The 17,111-nt window shown below is 31.1% G+C and overlaps 2 protein-coding genes across 6 annotated transcripts; one reads left to right on the top strand and one right to left on the bottom strand.

The window, feature by feature from the left end:
- The first annotated feature begins 570 nt into the window (after positions 1-570).
- Positions 571-2,338, top strand: LOC120124623 (bidirectional sugar transporter SWEET17-like). Of its 2 annotated transcripts, none has more exons than XM_039143246.1 (6): positions 571-653; positions 752-788; positions 906-1,116; positions 1,223-1,384; positions 1,586-1,705; positions 2,057-2,338. In XM_039143246.1, exons 1-6 carry the CDS (start codon positions 620-622, stop codon positions 2,267-2,269), a joined length of 777 nt encoding a protein of 258 aa, XP_038999177.1. In that variant the 5' UTR covers positions 571-619; the 3' UTR covers positions 2,270-2,338. The 2 variants fall into 2 exon arrangements, with proteins under 2 accessions (XP_038999177.1, XP_038999178.1); XM_039143247.1 differs by having other exon boundaries at positions 1,586-1,709; positions 2,057-2,322.
- A 325-nt stretch (positions 2,339-2,663) lies between these two features.
- Positions 2,664-4,429, bottom strand: LOC120124698 (dormancy-associated protein homolog 3-like). Of its 4 annotated transcripts, none has more exons than XM_039143297.1 (3): positions 4,056-4,429; positions 3,630-3,791; positions 2,664-3,038 (listed from the first exon to the last, which is right to left on the bottom strand). In XM_039143297.1, exons 1-3 carry the CDS (start codon positions 4,168-4,170, stop codon positions 2,968-2,970), a joined length of 348 nt encoding a protein of 115 aa, XP_038999228.1. In that variant the 5' UTR covers positions 4,171-4,429; the 3' UTR covers positions 2,664-2,967. The 4 variants fall into 4 exon arrangements, with proteins under 4 accessions (XP_038999228.1, XP_038999227.1, XP_038999226.1 ...); XM_039143296.1 differs by having other exon boundaries at positions 2,664-3,015; XM_039143295.1 differs by having other exon boundaries at positions 3,646-3,791.
- Positions 4,430-17,111: the final 12,682 nt, after the last annotated feature.

Here is a 17,111-nt window from a genome sequence, read left to right as displayed (position 1 = left end):
ACCTCGATCGATACGATTGTTATTATCTTCTAGGATAAATTACACGTTTAGTATGTCAACTATCATTTTTGTTTTATTTTGGTCATCCAATTATTTTTTGTTTCAAAATCATGTATAATGTTATGTTTTGATTTTATTTTGGTCACCCAAAATTTAACAGTGATATTGTCGTATTACCATAATATAATACCACGTCCTCATTAAAAAATCTAAAAATATCACGTCGGCAGTCTGCTAATTTTTTAATGGGTGACCAGAATGAAACAAAAGATGTTAGATATGATTTTGAAAAAAAGTAATAGTTGGGTGACCAAAATGGAATAAAAGTGATAATTGGATACTAGGCGTGTAGTTTACCCTATCTTCTAACATATATCTAGGCTAGTATATACTTTTTTGTCACCATTCCACTGTATATTCCATTTTGTATACTATCACATTGATCCACAATTATTTGTATTGGCATCAAGTGGTTAAAGTCCATGTCTTAGCATTAAATTTCCCCGGACCAATCTGATATATTAATCATTGTTGTCATCTGCAATTCCATTTGACAATCCAGGGCTTTTCTTTTTCTTCTTCCCTTTTCTTTGTCGTTTGCATCTGAATTCGCCTCAAAATGCTTACTTTAGCGACAATCTTTGGTTTACTAGGTAATACAAAGTAACTCCATTTTTATCTTTTGATTCATGAACAAATCCCATGTACGCAAAGTATCATTGATCTCTTCTGACATGTTTTTTGTTTTCAGGTAACATCACCACTGGTCTGGTTTACCTTGCACCAGTGTAAGCTGTGAAATTTTTAAGTTTTAAAGATCATGATTCACCGAAACCTATATGAACCATGTGTGATTTGATTCTTGAATCATTTGATTGTCGTTGTGGTCGTCGTTATTTTTTCAGGAACACATTCTGGCACATCGTACAAATTGGATCGACCGAAGAATTCGATAGTCTTCCGTATGTTGTGAAATTATTAAACGGATACATGTGGGTGTATTATGGAGTTGTGAAGCCTAACAGTGTTCTCGTTGCCACTGTTAATGGCTTTGGTGCTTTACTCGAACTTGTATATGTCATCATATTCCTAATATTTGCACCTCCAAGAATGAGAGTAAGTTTTAATTGAACATTATAAACGAACCCCAAATGACTGAATAAAAGATCGAAAATTTGACCCATTTTGTTATAATATTTTGTTGGGAATATGTAAATTTCAGGCCATGACCGCCATACTTTTTGGTACTTTGGATGTGGTGTTCCCAATAGCAACCGTTGTGATAACTCAGATGTCATGTAATAGAGAAACGCAGATCAGTATTGCAGGATTCTTGTCTTTGCTTTTCAGTGTTGTTACCTATGCTTCACCTCTCTCTATCATGGTAACAGTGTTACAATTCTAAGTTGTTACTAAAGGATATGTCAAGGAGAAAAATTATAAAATTTTAGACGGTAAAATTAAATCATTAATAAAAAATATAAAAGTCTAAAGTTTTCAGGGATGGTCGCTCTCAACTCCCTTGTACCATTCTTGTTAATAATGCTTGAATTTGTTATTAATAATGGTTATTGGTGAAGTGCAGAAAACAGTGGTGACAACAAAGAGTGTAGAGTACATGCCTTTCCTCTTATCTTTCATCCTTTTCATCAATGGATTAGTTTGGACAGTGTATGCTGTGATTACTCGAGACTGGTTTATCGGAGTAAGTTCTTGTTCACAATCCTCCGTTAATTATATACTGGATTCTACGTATCCATCGTGAATATTGCTAGTAAGAATATTTCTAGTAAAAATATTGATGCAAAACAACGTAAGTAGTTAGAATTTATTAGAGTGAAATTTTGTCCACGTATAAGTTCTTTGGATTATTGTAGTTTTCACCTAGTTGTATATTCTTTTCTTCCATGTAAGATTAGTGAGGTTTTTAACAAGACTCAACTTAGGTCTTCTTAATGAATAAAGAAAGAGAACGATTCAATTAATGAATTTTACGTATTTGTGGTGAATACAAGTCGAATAGGTGAGACTAACAGATGTTGGATTTTGGGTGTAGATACCAATGGGAGTGGATTTGTTTTTGGAACAGCTCAGTTGGTGCTGTATGCAATGTATTGGAAACCTAAGAAATCAAAGAGGACGACGTTCGATCATGTGGTGGAAGACGGATGCCCAACTGAGCATCTCCTGGACCATTCTGCTCCATTGCTACACAAATATGAGAGCAGAGCTGTGGCCTAATATCACTTTGCTCCGTAAGGAAAAATAACAAATAAAAGCAAACGATGCAAAACATTCGCGTTTTTCGACTATTCGATCAAATAATATCCGTCAATTCTTGTATCAGTATCATATTTACGTATTTTTATAAAATTGTATAGTATTTATAATTATCCTTGCCTTCTATTTAGTTGTTTGAGATATTGTGGCAACAGTTTTTTGAAAAATGTTTTGCTTGAAGTGAACATCCAATGGTTCAGTCTCTTTTATTTTATGTGGTGTGTTAAACTCTTATGCAAAATGGTTAGAAGTACACCATACTATCTGTTCAGGTATAATCTTATACTTCCATGGATTTGCAGGCAGCTGGTACGGTAAATCTGTAAATGGTTACATTCTCTGTAGCAAGCACTACCGAACCCGAATCCGAATCCAACATCGAGTAAGTGAAAACCGAAACCGAAATCTTATTTTCAACAAGAGAAAAAGAAAGCGTACATTGTCATCCCTACATAGTTTACAGCTCTTCAGCGCCGTCTATAAATATTATCCCATGCTAAAGCTATATAGCCAGACGTACACATTGCATTGCAAAACAGAAGCAGTAAACTCTATTTGACATTACATTGTAGGCTTCAGCAGTAAAGACCTCATCCTAGACACTATGCAAATAAACGATACGTCGTAGAATAACGGATCACCGGAGATCAGCTCACATCTCACACGTCATAAGGAGTAGGAGCGCTCCTAGGTCCAACATTGCTCCCGGACTTTTCGTATGCGCCCGATGTAAACCTTCTCCAAAATCGAAACGGCTCCTTACATCAATATGAGACATAAAATTACGAAAGGATGTAACTTCAAGTCGGGACAATGCACGCAAATGTATCGCAAAGACATTCAAAAGAACAAAAACTTTTAATAATGATACCACAAATGAAGCAAAGTCCTTCATGAAATTAGAACTTAATGTGATATGTAGTTTTGATTTTTAGCGTCAAAATATGTAGATTGTTGAGACATTAGACCCCACATAATTAAAAGAAATTCTTTTTAACCTACCGAATGGACCGAACTAGGGTATGCATGTTCCTTAAAACTTTATTTCTTTGCATGCATTATTGTACGTCAACGAGGACTCTATTGTCATTTCATGGAACCAGACAAAATACTCGCTTGCATCCACCTAACGTTGCATTGATCTTTATCCATCGAGGAAACATACAAAGTTTCCAAATGACGTAACTACCCTCCTACAGCCCGCTTATCAGATAACACGAATTACGTTGACCGATTTACCCTTCGAGTCCTCGACAGTCCACCTTTCCATGGCGGACAGTTCTGTGGTTACGAAATAAATTACGGACAAATTCGACAATCACAGATGATTGCTTTTACATATATATTACCAGATAAAGGAGATACCGGAGGAGTAGATTCTGCCGGCGAAACCGGAGGCGATCCGCTCTGGTAACGAGGCGATTTTACGATCATGATCGAACGTGTCACTTTGGTCGTTTTCTCCGACGGCGTTTCATCATTGAACGATCTCACACTCCCGCCATCGGATTCTGTTCATCCACATCGTCGAACCAAAATGAAGAAATGATGAGTTGAAAAAGAAATAAAATCTTAACCTTCTGACCGGCAAATAATAAAGTTCGGTTTTCGTAACGATTCTTCTTTAATGATAGCTGCTCAGCAGTTCAATTCAACGCTTTTCAATTACTTTGCTGACAATTTTCATTGCTTATATATATATATATATATATATATATTGCCCTTTTGATGTACGGAAGAAGTAGTGAAGTGGAGTGGCCTAACTATAAGCGTACCCTTGGAGGAGTTAGGCCGGGAAGTGAAAGAGGAGTGCTTCCGTAGCTTGTCCAGACCGTTATCGGGTCGAGGACCAGCAACGGTGTCGTCCCATAACTGGTCAAGTAGCCCCATAGTGATCAGAAACTGGACAGGAGATGGGGTATCTTAAGATCTTTTTGTTGTTGAAAAAAAAGAAGTCGATAGCCGGGATGGAACGGTGACTGAACGGAGATATTTAACTACGAAATGAGCGGAGTTAAAGGTCGAACAAGTTAGGATAAACTTGGACCGTTGGTTTAGATCGGAGGAAAAAGTAACGACATGGCAAATGAAAGGAAGGCGCGTGGTTGGGGATAAAATCAGGTGGGACCAAAATTGTCTAGCATTGCTTTAACTATCACTGTCACGTGACTAGGTCATCTTCTATGAAGTTGAAGACTGAAATTTCTAAAATGCCCTCGACTTTCATTTGTTTTTCCCCCTTAAAGATTACTTTTGTTAATAAGCTCAATTTTATCATTTTTTCTCGTATTCTTTTTTTGCATTAACTTAATTTTTAAATTTGTTTAATTAAATTAATGTTTAAAATATTTAATATTGTCTAGGATTTTAAGGTAAGATTTAGAGTTTAAAATTTTGAATTAGGTTTAAGATGGTGCAATTAAACAATTCTGATAGCTAAATTGATGAGAAAATGCCACAGTGATAAAAATGATAAATTAGATTTACTACAAAGATAAAAATAGTACTTAAGTCTTTTTTTTAATTTACCTTGGCTTCATTTGGATGTAAATGGTTAAGGTTATTTTAAGAAAAAGGTATAATGTCAAAATTAATACCCAATGTTTATCAAATAGACATTTTAACTTTTTTTGGGACTATTTTAGCACAACGTTTTACTCAAGGGAAAAACACTACTATTTGATAAAAAAATCACTTTGGCCCATATTTTTTTTCTTGGAGCATTTCTGCCCTCAATGTTTCATGTTAGGGTAGAAAACACCTTTATTTTTAAGCGTTTGATCGTGTGCTAACTAACGATTTCCATCTATAGAGGGGGATTGATGCCAAAAAATAAAATAATAAGGGCAAAATGCTCCCCAAAAATGAGTCAAAATGACTATTTTGATAAACATTGAGGGCTAATATTGGTATTATGTAACACCCTTAACCCGAATACATGTACAATTACGAGTTAAATATATATGTTGAACCAATTTTTATAATATTTTGATATAACAAATTAAGGCAAAATGTTTTTGGACTTGAATTGAATTTGTTCAAAGTTTTCAAAAGTTTTCAAAAATAATTCAAAGTCCATTAAAATAGAATTTGAGCACAAAACTGATTTTCTGGGTGCTTAGTACCGATATTGTTCCTATAGTACACAGATACCAAAGATAAGAAAAGTATCGATAATCTAATGGTAATATCGATACTACCAGTTGTTTTCCAAATAACTCTAATTCCAGAATACAAAATAGGTACTGATACTCAAAGGAGTACTGATACTACTTTACACATTAGTATTGATACCATGAGCCTAGTATCGATACTGGTCAAGCCCAATGGCTAGTAAGGGCTAGTTGATTTAAAAATTATAAAGGAAGTACTGATACTCATTAAAGGAGTACCAAAACTCTGTGTATTGGGCAGTTTTATTTTGCAGAAAATTAATCTCTAACGGCTAGAAAGTTTAGGACACTTAAAGAAGGGTTAGAACACCTATCCAAGTAATCAAACAAAAGAGAATAGTTTTTCATTCTTATTTTTCCTTTCTATTGTAAATATTAGTGTTTTAGTGAGTTTAATTTTGTAAACACCTACCTTGTGAGGTTTTCTTGTTTACACATTTTATACCTTTGTAAAAGAGGAGTGGTTATATCTTAGCCATTAAAAAGATAGGGATTTGTAAAGGTTATCTCTTTGTCCTGAAAAAGAAAGAACAAATTAGTGAATTTATTAGAAAATCTTTGGTCAAGAGCTAAGGTAGTGGATGTAGACTTTGGTTGAGAAAGTCGAACCACTATAAATCATTGTGCATCAATTTTTCTCAAATCCATTTCAATCCCTCTTGGAAATATATTCGGTTGTTTAATTGAGTTTCATCGAATATCCCAACAATTGGTATTAGAGTTTGACTCATTAGAAGGTCTAACAATCTTGAGACGATCCTTGAAGAAGCTTTATCCATTTTTGAAGCAACCGAGAATATGGCTTCCACTTCTGGGTCGTTCCACATAGAAGACTTCCAACCGATCAACAAACCTCCATACTTCAATGGAGCCAACCTACAACACCCTCAACCCGTATCCGACCCGAATACGAGTCAGAAGTGTCACATTGACTTTTCAAACCTTTTTCTTATTTCAAATCGAGAATATTCAAACTCAATTTAAAACATACTAAATGGTTTACATATAACTATTCAAAACGTTTACAAAACTGTTCATAGCTTATACAATTTACTCTTTTAAATACATGCCAACTAGATTTTTATATACTAAAATACATATTATTCATTTCTCTTCTGATTTAACCCTCGGTAAGGAGAACTGACCTATCTTGCTTCTCATCGATCTATAAGCTCATCAAAACCTACGTGTGAAACACTAACACGCTAAGTCGTAGACTTAGTGAGCCATATAAAAACCTAAAATAAACTATAACTAATTCACAAATGCATATACATATATTGTGACACAACACAATGTTTGAACAATTACTACTATCATATAGATTCACATAATAATTCATATAACACTTGCACACATACATGTATATGTATATGCATTTGTGAATTAGTTATAGTTTATATTGGGTTTTTATATACCTCACTAAGTCCACGACTTAGCGTGTGAGTGTTTCACATGCAGGTTTTGATGAGCTTATGGATCGATGAGAAGCAAGACATGTCAGTTCTCCTTACCGAGGGTCATATCAAAAGAGAAATAAATAATATGTATTTTAGTATATAAAAATCTAGTTGGTATGTATTTAAAAGAGTAAATTATATAAGCTCTGAATAGTTTTGTAAACATTTTGAATAGTTATATGTAAACCATTTAGTATGTTTTAAATTGAGTTTGAATATTTCTCTATTTGAAATAAGAAAATAGTTTGAAAAGTCAATGTGACACTTCTGACTCGTATCCGGGTCGGATACGGGTTGGGGTGTTACACAACCACTGTCATTGGAAGAAATTAATGAAGCTATTCATCCAATCCAATGATCTTGATACATGAGAGATGATCCAGAACAACTACTTTTCTCCAAAGAAGAAGACGAAGGAGTAGAGTGCCCTAGAACGAAAGAATGCCCAACAAGGAACTTTAGAAACAAGAAAGAAGAACCAACAAATGTGGTGTGCTTAATGGCTCTTGAAGATCCCGATGTATCTTCTAACTCTAGTGAATCAAATTCTTATTCTTTTAATGAGTTACAAGATGCATACGATGAATTATTTTTAGAGTTTGAGACCATGAATTCCAAATACAAGAAAATGATTTCAAAATTTAAAGTTGAAAACGATTTTCTTTTGAAAGCAACATTAGATTTTTTAAAACAAAATGAAATTTTGAAAAAGGATTTAGAGCTTTCAAAAGTAAAAATTGAAAATTTTGAAAAAAATGCTTTGATTTAAAAGTTAAGCCTTAATGCTTAACAAAATAAAAGGAAATCATTTTAAATATTTCATCTAATTTCATAATGACAAAATGCTCACATTGTCATTATCATAGTCACAAGGAACATACTTGACCTATAAAGAAAAGAAAATCTTTTAAAATTAAACAAAGTATGGGTTCCTAAAGGAGCAAGGGGCATTGAAACTAATGCCCAAATATTCAAAGCAATTTGGATACCAAAATCCAATTAAATGTCTCTTGTAGTTGTGTGGGAGCAATGGTGATGAAAATGAAGATATTTAAATGCTCTAGCCACACTTGGAAATGAAAAAGTAATCTCTAAGTTTAATGTTTTTGTTTTGATTAATTGGTTGCCTATTTGTTGTATGCATGCATGAGTTTTGCACTTAAATGATTTTATATTGATTTTTTATCTCATGTATGTTAAAAAGGGTTGTGATGAACATTTTCTAAAGTTTAAATGATTTTTCATAAATGTTTGATCGTCATAATGAATTTTGGTCAAATTTGATTTTAATGCTTTGTTTTTACAAATTTTAATTTTTGACCTTAATTTAAATGTTTATGCATGTGATTTATTACAAATGATATCTCTCTAACAATTGATATCAATTTTTCAAATGCGTAACATTTTTGGATAGCTTTATACACATGCACTTAAATACAAAAATTGGTATTGCATAAAGGATATTAAACTTGGATATTGAATTTCATGTGTTACAAACATGTTTGTTCATCTTTGTTGAAATTCAATGTCTTTTAAGTGTCAAGCTTTTAAAGTCAAATTTTTATTTGGAATGCTTTTATTGAGGGGGAGCTTTGATTTTTCAAATGATTTTATGCTAAAATTTACCACTTACTCTCCATTGTTATTTTTTAACTTTAAAGTTGAATTATTTTTTATATAACAAAAGGGGGAGAAGTATAGGTTTGTAAAATTTAATTTCAATAATTAAAAAGGGGAGTTTTAATATTTTCTAAATTTTGCTCTTTTTCATTCAATATTTTATTAAAGGAGAGTTTTGCCAAAAAACATTTTTTTAAATGTTTTGTTATATAAAAAATGGGGAGATTGTTGAACCATGTTTTATAATATTTTGATATAACAAATTAAGACAAAATGTTTTGGACTTGAATTGAATTTCTTCAAAGTTTTCAAAAGTAATTCAAAGTCCATTAAAATAGAATTTAAGCACAAAACTGATTTTCTAGGTACGTAATACCGATACTGTTCTTGTGGTACCGATACCAAATGTAACACCCTCAATACCGGGTTAGTGACTAAATTGTAAAATTTTAGAATCTGGTGATTAAAGTAGAATAGTTGAATAATTCAATGATTTATTTGTAAATATTTCTAAAAGTTGTTAATAATTATCAAAGGAAATAAAGGGTAAAATGATCATTTGACTTGAAAATGATAAGATAATGATATATAGGTATGGGGGGATAAGATAAGGAGATATTTTCTCCATTTCTTCTTTATCTTCTTTCTTCTTCTCCAACGTGAAGCACCCAAGCAAAGGTAAATTTTCTGATTAGTTGATTATTTGTTGATTTTAAGTATAGGTTTTGATACTTAAGTGATACTTAAGCTTAAGGAAAGCTTAAGTTGTCTTAAAATCGAAAGATGAAAAAGTTATGAAAGATTAAAAGAATGAATTTTTAAGTGAATTTATGGAAAATAGTTGATAAGTTGAATTTGAAACTAAATTTGACTTGTCATCAACTTAATTAAGAGATATGAAGTGATAGAATTGGATTTAGTGTATCTTGAAAATTTGGTATGATTATTGATTTCCATATGAAAGATGGAATTTTGAGGTTAATGATGTATTGAATGAGTAGAAATTAGTTTAAGTATATGTACTTGAGTTAAGAACAGAAAAGGGAATAAAACATGAAGAATTTAATGAAAAGTTGTGGAATTTTCGGGTGAAACCAGTTTATTATTGACAGGTGCATCGGTACACTATGAATGGGTATCGATGCACTAAGACAAATTTGAAGATGCATCGATACACACCGGCAGACATCGATGCATAAAAATTTTGAAGCTTTTTTGGGTATCGATGCACCCATAGTGCATCGGTACACTCCTAAAGGAAAAGTTGAAGTTTGGTTTATTAAATTAGCCTAAGTTATTAATACCAAGTTATAAGGTTTAGGCTTTTGATAACCGTCTCGGAATTTATGTTTATGTAGATATCGAGCCTAAACGAGTTCCAGAACAAGTGACAAGTAAGATGGATCGAGGGAAAGGCAAGGAGATCCAAGTGAGTGCATCTTATTTGATTATAGGATTATAAATTTGACTTACGATAAGTCTATTTCCTTTAAGTCTAGTGCTTGAAGTCATAAACATAAATATGTGAATGACATGAAATGAATGTACGCTTGATTATATGAGTTGATATGTTCTGGTATGTGCTATGTGTTTTATATGAGTATAAATGATAAGTCATGTGATAAAATTTATGTGATATATGGAAATGAAAATATATGAATATGAAGAGTTATAAGAGAACAAATATAAATTATATGATAATGAAATATAAGAATATGTGAATATATGGTTATAAGATAAAATGTGTAATAATAGGAGAATATGATGAAAGTGAATTCCTGAGAACAATAGGAACTAGGAAACATTTGTAAAGGTTATATGAATAATAGAGACATGAATTAGACAAGTACATAGTGGTATAATCAATTATGAGAATTAGTGCTTTAGAGTTATATGACTTATGGAGAATTGAAGAAAACTATATAAGATTGAATTATAGAATGAACTGAGAATAATATATCTCTTAGGAAACTTGAATATAAAGTGATGATGCGTACATATAATATAAGATATATGTTTATAAATATGACATAGGTTATGTGTTATATGATAAATATGAACATATGAGAACAAGAGATAAAATAAGTGACTTTGTGATAGAAGCTATATGACCATGAATGATGTAAATAGGATTTAAGTACTATGTAACTATGAGTATTTGATTATGTATCTATGTAATGTGATATATGAGGTAATATAAAATATTATATGACTATGTGATTATATGAAAAAGAATATAAGTACATGTGAATTATATGGAAATACACTACGTGACTAGATGTGATCATATGAATATTGATAATGAGCTATGAGAATGAGCTATGAGATTATGTGTATATGTGATTATGAGAATAAGAATATGAATATATGAATGTATGGCTTTGAGAAGTCATAATAATAAGATATAACCAAGGTGACAAGAAATGTGAAATGACATGAAAAGTTGATATAAGCTATGTGCTATGTGAAAGTGAACTACGTGTTATGTGAAATGATAAGTATAAAGATAATGCCCATGTTATGTGTCATGAGAGCTAGAGGTATAGTTGGCATGCCAATAGTAGAGGGTCTACGCGGTCCTTTGGGACAAATTCTACGTGGTCATTCGGGACATATATGTATTCTTTGGAACATGTATGAGGTATTTTAAGACACTTACTTGATCATTTGTATATGTATATGATTCTTAAGGAATTTATATGTGGTCCTTATGGAAAAATCTTATATGGTACTACGGTGCATTTCTACGTGGCACTTCGGTGCAAATTCTACGTGGCACTTCGGTACAATTTATACGAGCTATGGTGACAATATTTATGCACAACCTCAATGTACTCACGTACCTTAAGTTCTCAAAAGTATACATGGGCTAATAAATCAATAATATAAATATATTGTATGTGATATGTGTATGTGTGACATGTTATGAGGAATGGATTACAAGGATTATACGATGCTATGTATAATTCTTTGTGAGTGATAATATATGTGCAGGTGAATAATTGTTGCATTATAGAATATAAGTTGTTGTGTGTGTATTGTTTAATTAAGAATGACTAAGAGATATAAATGATAATGGAATGAGGTGAGGATGGAAATGATGAGTTATGTATATGAATATATTTAATTATATGAGATGTTATATGGTTTTGTATAATATGATAGTATTAATTGTACATGCATTGTTATAAGTAAGAGTTTAAATTATATATGTTTATATGCCTCACTAAGTCAACTACTTAGCATGTGATTGTTTCACACGTAGGTTCCGAGAAAAAGAAGATTCAATAAAAGTTATGCAAGACATGTTAGTTTCTCATTTCCAAAGATCAGATCAGATCAGAAAAGAAATGAATAATTTGTATTTTGTAATACTGATTGTGGTTGTCATGTAAATAAAGGTTTGAATCCGATATATTCTAATCAGTTTTGTAAAATCATATGATTGAGTTTTGTAATGTTTTAAACGTATATATGTAAATGATAACTTTATACTGATGAAAGCTTAAATTTTTATGAGTTTTATATAAATTGAGCTGAAGTTACTATAGTAGTGCATCGGTACACTGTAGCAGTGCATCAATACACAATTTATATTCGATGTTTTTATACATCGGTACACTGTAGCAATGCATCGGTACACTGTAGCACTGTTCATAGTACTACTATTCATACAGTATAGTACTATTCATAAAAACGTTTCTTTCCTTAAATTTGTTATAATGAAACATAATTCAATGGTATATTATCATATTTTCTTAATATAAGTCCAAATGTTTTATTATTTTTGTAAGAATATTGTTTTAAAAAGTCAATGTGACATCTCATACTCGTATCTGGGTCGGGTACGGGTTGTGGGTGTTACACCAAAGGTAAGAGAAGTATCGATACTACCAGTTTTTTTTCCAAATAGCTCAAATTTCATAATGCAAAATAGGTACCGATACTCAAAGGAGTATCGATACTGCTTTACAGAGTAGCATCGATACCATTAGCATAGTATCGATATTGGTCAAGCCCAACGACTAGTAATGGCTAGTTGATTTAAAAATTATAAAAGAAGTACCAATACTCATTAAAAGAGTACCGATACTCCTTGTCCTGGGCAGTTTTATTTTACAAAAAATTAATCCCTAACGGCTCCAAAATATCCCTAACGGCTAGAAACAGCCACAAACACATTCCAACCTATAAAAACAAGTTGATGAAACTTGAAGAAGGGTTAGAACACCTATCCAAACAATCAAACACAAGAGAATAGTTTTTCATTCTTATTTTTCTTTTCTCTTGTAAATATTAGTGTTTTTGTGAGCTTAATTTTGTAAACACCTAACTTGTGAGGTTTTCTTGTTTACACATTTTATACCTTTGTAAAAGGGGGGTGATTCTATCTTAGCCATTGAAAAGATAGGGATTTGTAAAGGTTATCTCTTTATCATGTAAAAAGAAAGAACAAATTAGTGAATTTGTTAGAAAATCCTTAGTGAGGAGCAAAGTAGTGGATGTAGACTTTGGTGGAGAAAGTCGAAAAGTCGAAACATTATAAATCATTGTGCATCAATTTTTCTCATCCCTTTAAATCTCTTTAATCCTTAAATTTTTCTCAAATCCATTTCAACCCCTCTTGGTAAAATATTCGATTGTTTAATTGAGCTTCATCGAATATCCCAACAATATCATATTAACTATTTAAAACATTTATTAACCAAAAATCGATAAAAAGTTGTTTCTTTTAAAAATTCTAAATTTAACATATATCATAAAATAATTAATTGCATAAAATCCAATCATTTATTTTTTTAAACATAATTTAATATAATAATAATAATATTCATTCATATTATTAATTATATTTAATACTAACCATATTAAGGCAACACTAATTTACTATTACAAAACCAGTTTTATAACTAATTTATCAGAGCAACTAAAATATTTATAATATACATGCCACTAATTAAGCAAAATAACATCAAAAGATGTCTTATAGATATTGTAAATATACTGCTCGATAAGTGGGATGCCCAAAACTACTTACTTCGATTCCTTCTTTTTATCTACGCATGAAAATCATCACACGCTAAGTATACACTTAGTGAGGCAATCATAATAAAAATCAGTGCAATACAACATATAATTATAAATAAATATCATTACTTAATGCACTATGATCACTTTACTTGTATTTCAATCATGTTACCATACATAAATATGATATATATCACATATACAATTTTTTACTATTATATTTTCCATTAATTTCATAAGAACATAAGCTTATTCATTTGGTTAATTTATTAACCAACAAACTATAGCCCAAAATATAAACCTATGAGGACTCTGGGTATACGAGTCAAATATACACTGAAGTACTAATACACATAAGGTTGTGCCCATCATAATAGACATAAGGTCGTGCCCACCATACATATTAAGTGTTCTTTATATACACTATAGTGCTAAACTAGATATACAACCTGCTGCTAGACTCTATGACATGCCAACTATACCATTGTCTCTCAATGACATATTTGGCCATATATTTATGTTTATTCCATCTATGTCAATGTATATCAATATAATTTAGCATTTGGGCAGTTCATACCCGAAATAACATTCATAGCATTGTATGTAAAATAGTGATCAATGCATTTTTATATTAACATTTAACATATTTTGAATACGTCAAATGTATGATAAATGACATAAATATCATGTCAATATAAATAAGGTAGACTCATTGTAAGTCTTCCTAAAGTTGTATAAAACATCTATGTATCATGTTATATATACATTGCACTCACCTTGACACTTTATACACAAGTAAAAATATAAGTCTCACTAAGCTTTAAGCTTGATCATTTGTTTTCAATTTGCTTCGATTACGAAATTTATCATAATCTGTAAAAAATCATATATATTCAAAACATATGTTAGTATTATACTAACATAAACAAAATCTAAAAATAAAATCTATAAAATTAATTCGGTACTTGTTTGATAAATTTCACAACTCAATCTCAATCGCATCATTCCAAAATAACACTCCAATTCTTTTACTATTCATATTCATCAGTAATCCACATAACTTTCAACACTTTGCAATTCAACCAGAATTTATGAATTCTTTTAGAGTTTATTCGAAATGGTCCTTTGTCCTTTCCCTTTAATTCCTAAAATTCTCAATTTATACGAAATAGTCCATAGACTTCCATAAATTCCCAAATTGATCCAAACCAATTTCTAAAGCATGTAGAATCATTCTAACATCAATTATAATCCATAGGAAATTTTTACAAATTTCTCCCTATTTTTCCTTTATGGTCGAACCTATATAGTAAACTTGAGCATGATTTCCACTTTGATTCAAGCATTAATTCAACCTCCTAACTTCAATTCCATACAAATCCAATAAATTCCCCATCAAATTCAATCCAAAATCAATAATTCTTCATAAAACCCTAAGTGATCAAATCTACATAACCATTTCCAATGGTTTTTATTCATCACACATGCTTGGAAATAACTCCATAACACCATCAACATTAAAATCTAACTTCAAACCACCAAATTTCAACTTGTTCTTCATCCACCAAATTTTAACTTATTCTTCATCCACCGTATTCATGAAATCATCATTACAAGAATAAAAACATGAAATATTTACACCAGCTTGAAGAGAATTTGATGTAGATAATTTTTCTATTTCATACTTTAATCCAAAAACCCACTAAAATGGCTTGAAAATAAAAAAAAAAAAATTCTTACCTTGGAGCTATGTAGGTCACGCCCAATGAAGATAAAGATGAAGAAGTTCTTCATGATTCTAAATAAAAAAATCTAATAACACATGTCTTTATACTAATTAAATAAATTTAAAATTCATTTAAAGCTGGTTTACCATTTTGCCATTAATGAAACTTGATAACTTCTCATATGCCATGACATTATCTTCAAAGTCAAACATGAACCAACTTTTTATACTTTATACTTTATCCATTAAACTTTTAAAGTTTGCATGTTGGTCACTAGTCCAAAAGTTGGGATATTACATATTATGCCTATAAGAATATTTTTTGATACATCTGGGGTAAGAACAAGGGACAATATATATTCAAATACTCTCAATAATTTGATAATGAATGTTCATACCCCTAACTGTTGAGTTAATCGATTGACTAATCGGCCAAGAGGGGGTGAATTGGCAATAAAACTTTCAGTGGAAGCTTTTGCAGAAAATAAAAAATATTTGCACAGCGATTTAGAGTGGTTCGACTTTCTCAACCAAAGTCTACGTCCACTACCTTAGCTATCCACACTAAGGATTTTCCAACAAATTCACTAATTTGTTCTTTCTTTTGAGGACAAAGAGTAACCTTACAACTCCTTCAAGAATTATACCCCAAAATCTTTAGAACACTCTCTCCCAAATAGAAGAATACAAATTTTGCAAACTTACAAAAAAACCTCACTAGGAAAGATGTTTGCACAATTCTAGAACAAAGAAAGAACACTCAAGAATAAAACAATTGAGTACAAGTAGTGTTCTTGAAAGCAAAAATGAATATTGAATGAAAATTGGCTTGAATTGCTCAAACTTGATGTTTAAGGCTTTCTCTTTGTTTCTCTCACAATTCTTGTTGATCAATGGCTCCTCAGCTTGTTTAAATACTCCTTGAATCACTTCTGAACGTTGGGGATTATTGGAGAAGTCAATAGAATCGTTATTGTGTAATTATCATTTAAAAAATTTGTTGGGAGCGTGAGTGTATCGGTACACTCTTATGGTGCATCGGTACATTGTGTGTAAAATTCAAATATTTCGACTGTTATATGACTTAGTGTATCGGTACACTTGGGGTGTATCGGTACACTAATTGCATTCGATGTTTTAATAAAGCCAGGAGTGTATCGATGCATGGTTGTGCATCGGTACACAAAATAACTTCGATGTTGGGTGTGCATCAATACACTAAAGAGTGTATTGGTACATCTCTACCAAAAAATAATTTTTGACTCGATCAAGGTTCGAAATACTTTATAAAAGTTGTTTCAAAAATATTTTAAGCTTCAAACACAATTTTACACTTAAGTAAGGATTGAAAATGACCTTTGAAAAACTTGGAGTAATATTTTTTGTATTCGAATAATTTAATCGAATATACTTAAAAAATGATTATAAAATCTTAAAAATTCAATAACACTTAATTTTTTATATCGAAACATCAAAATGTTTTCAACAATCTCCCCATTTTTGATATAACAAAACATTAAAGTAATTTTAAGATTTTCTTTGAAAATCATTTTTGAAATTACTCCCCCTTACTTTATTCTCCCCTTTTTGTTAAATCAAAAAGACTCTATAAAACCTTTTTAAACAAGGTTTTGAAAAATTGGCCAATTGATATTTATATAGGTATAGCTTAAGCTGCTAAGATCGCAAGAGAAAGATTAGCCATTAGTTCCAAAATCAATATTAAAAAATAATGTGTAATGGTAGTTGGTCATAATATTTCTAAAATGTAAATGATGCAAAGTTAATAAACCAATATAAACATGAAGCTTAATTTAAATATTC

Source organism: Hibiscus syriacus, unplaced genomic scaffold, assembly GCF_006381635.1.
Source record: "Hibiscus syriacus cultivar Baekdansim isolate YM2019G1 unplaced genomic scaffold, ASM638163v2 tig00110422_pilon, whole genome shotgun sequence".
NCBI lineage: Eukaryota > Viridiplantae > Streptophyta > Magnoliopsida > Malvales > Malvaceae > Hibiscus > Hibiscus syriacus.
The sequence above is the reverse complement of the archived record's forward strand: the minus strand, read 5'-3'. Positions and strand labels throughout refer to the sequence as shown.

What these genes read in the sequence shown, in the direction of transcription:
- LOC120124623 (XM_039143246.1), top strand. Translation starts at nt 620, where the DNA reads ATGCTTACTTTAGCGACAATCTTTGGTTTACTAG. An exon ending in CTTCACCTCTCTCTATCATG is followed by an intron (nt 1,385 to 1,585) that starts GTAACAGTGTTA and finishes GGTGAAGTGCAG; the next exon opens with AAAACAGTGGTGACAACAAA. An exon ending in CTCGAGACTGGTTTATCGGA is followed by an intron (nt 1,706 to 2,056) that starts GTAAGTTCTTGT and finishes TTTTGGGTGTAG; the next exon opens with ATACCAATGGGAGTGGATTT.
- LOC120124698 (XM_039143296.1), bottom strand. Translation starts at nt 4,170, where the DNA reads ATGGGGCTACTTGACCAGTTATGGGACGACACCGTTGCTGGTCCTCGA. An exon ending in CCGGCCTAACTCCTCCAAGG is followed by an intron (nt 3,792 to 4,055) that starts GTACGCTTATAG and finishes GTGGATGAACAG; the next exon opens with AATCCGATGGCGGGAGTGTG. An exon ending in TCCGGTATCTCCTTTATCTG is followed by an intron (nt 3,016 to 3,629) that starts GTAATATATATG and finishes ATTTTGGAGAAG; the next exon opens with GTTTACATCGGGCGCATACG.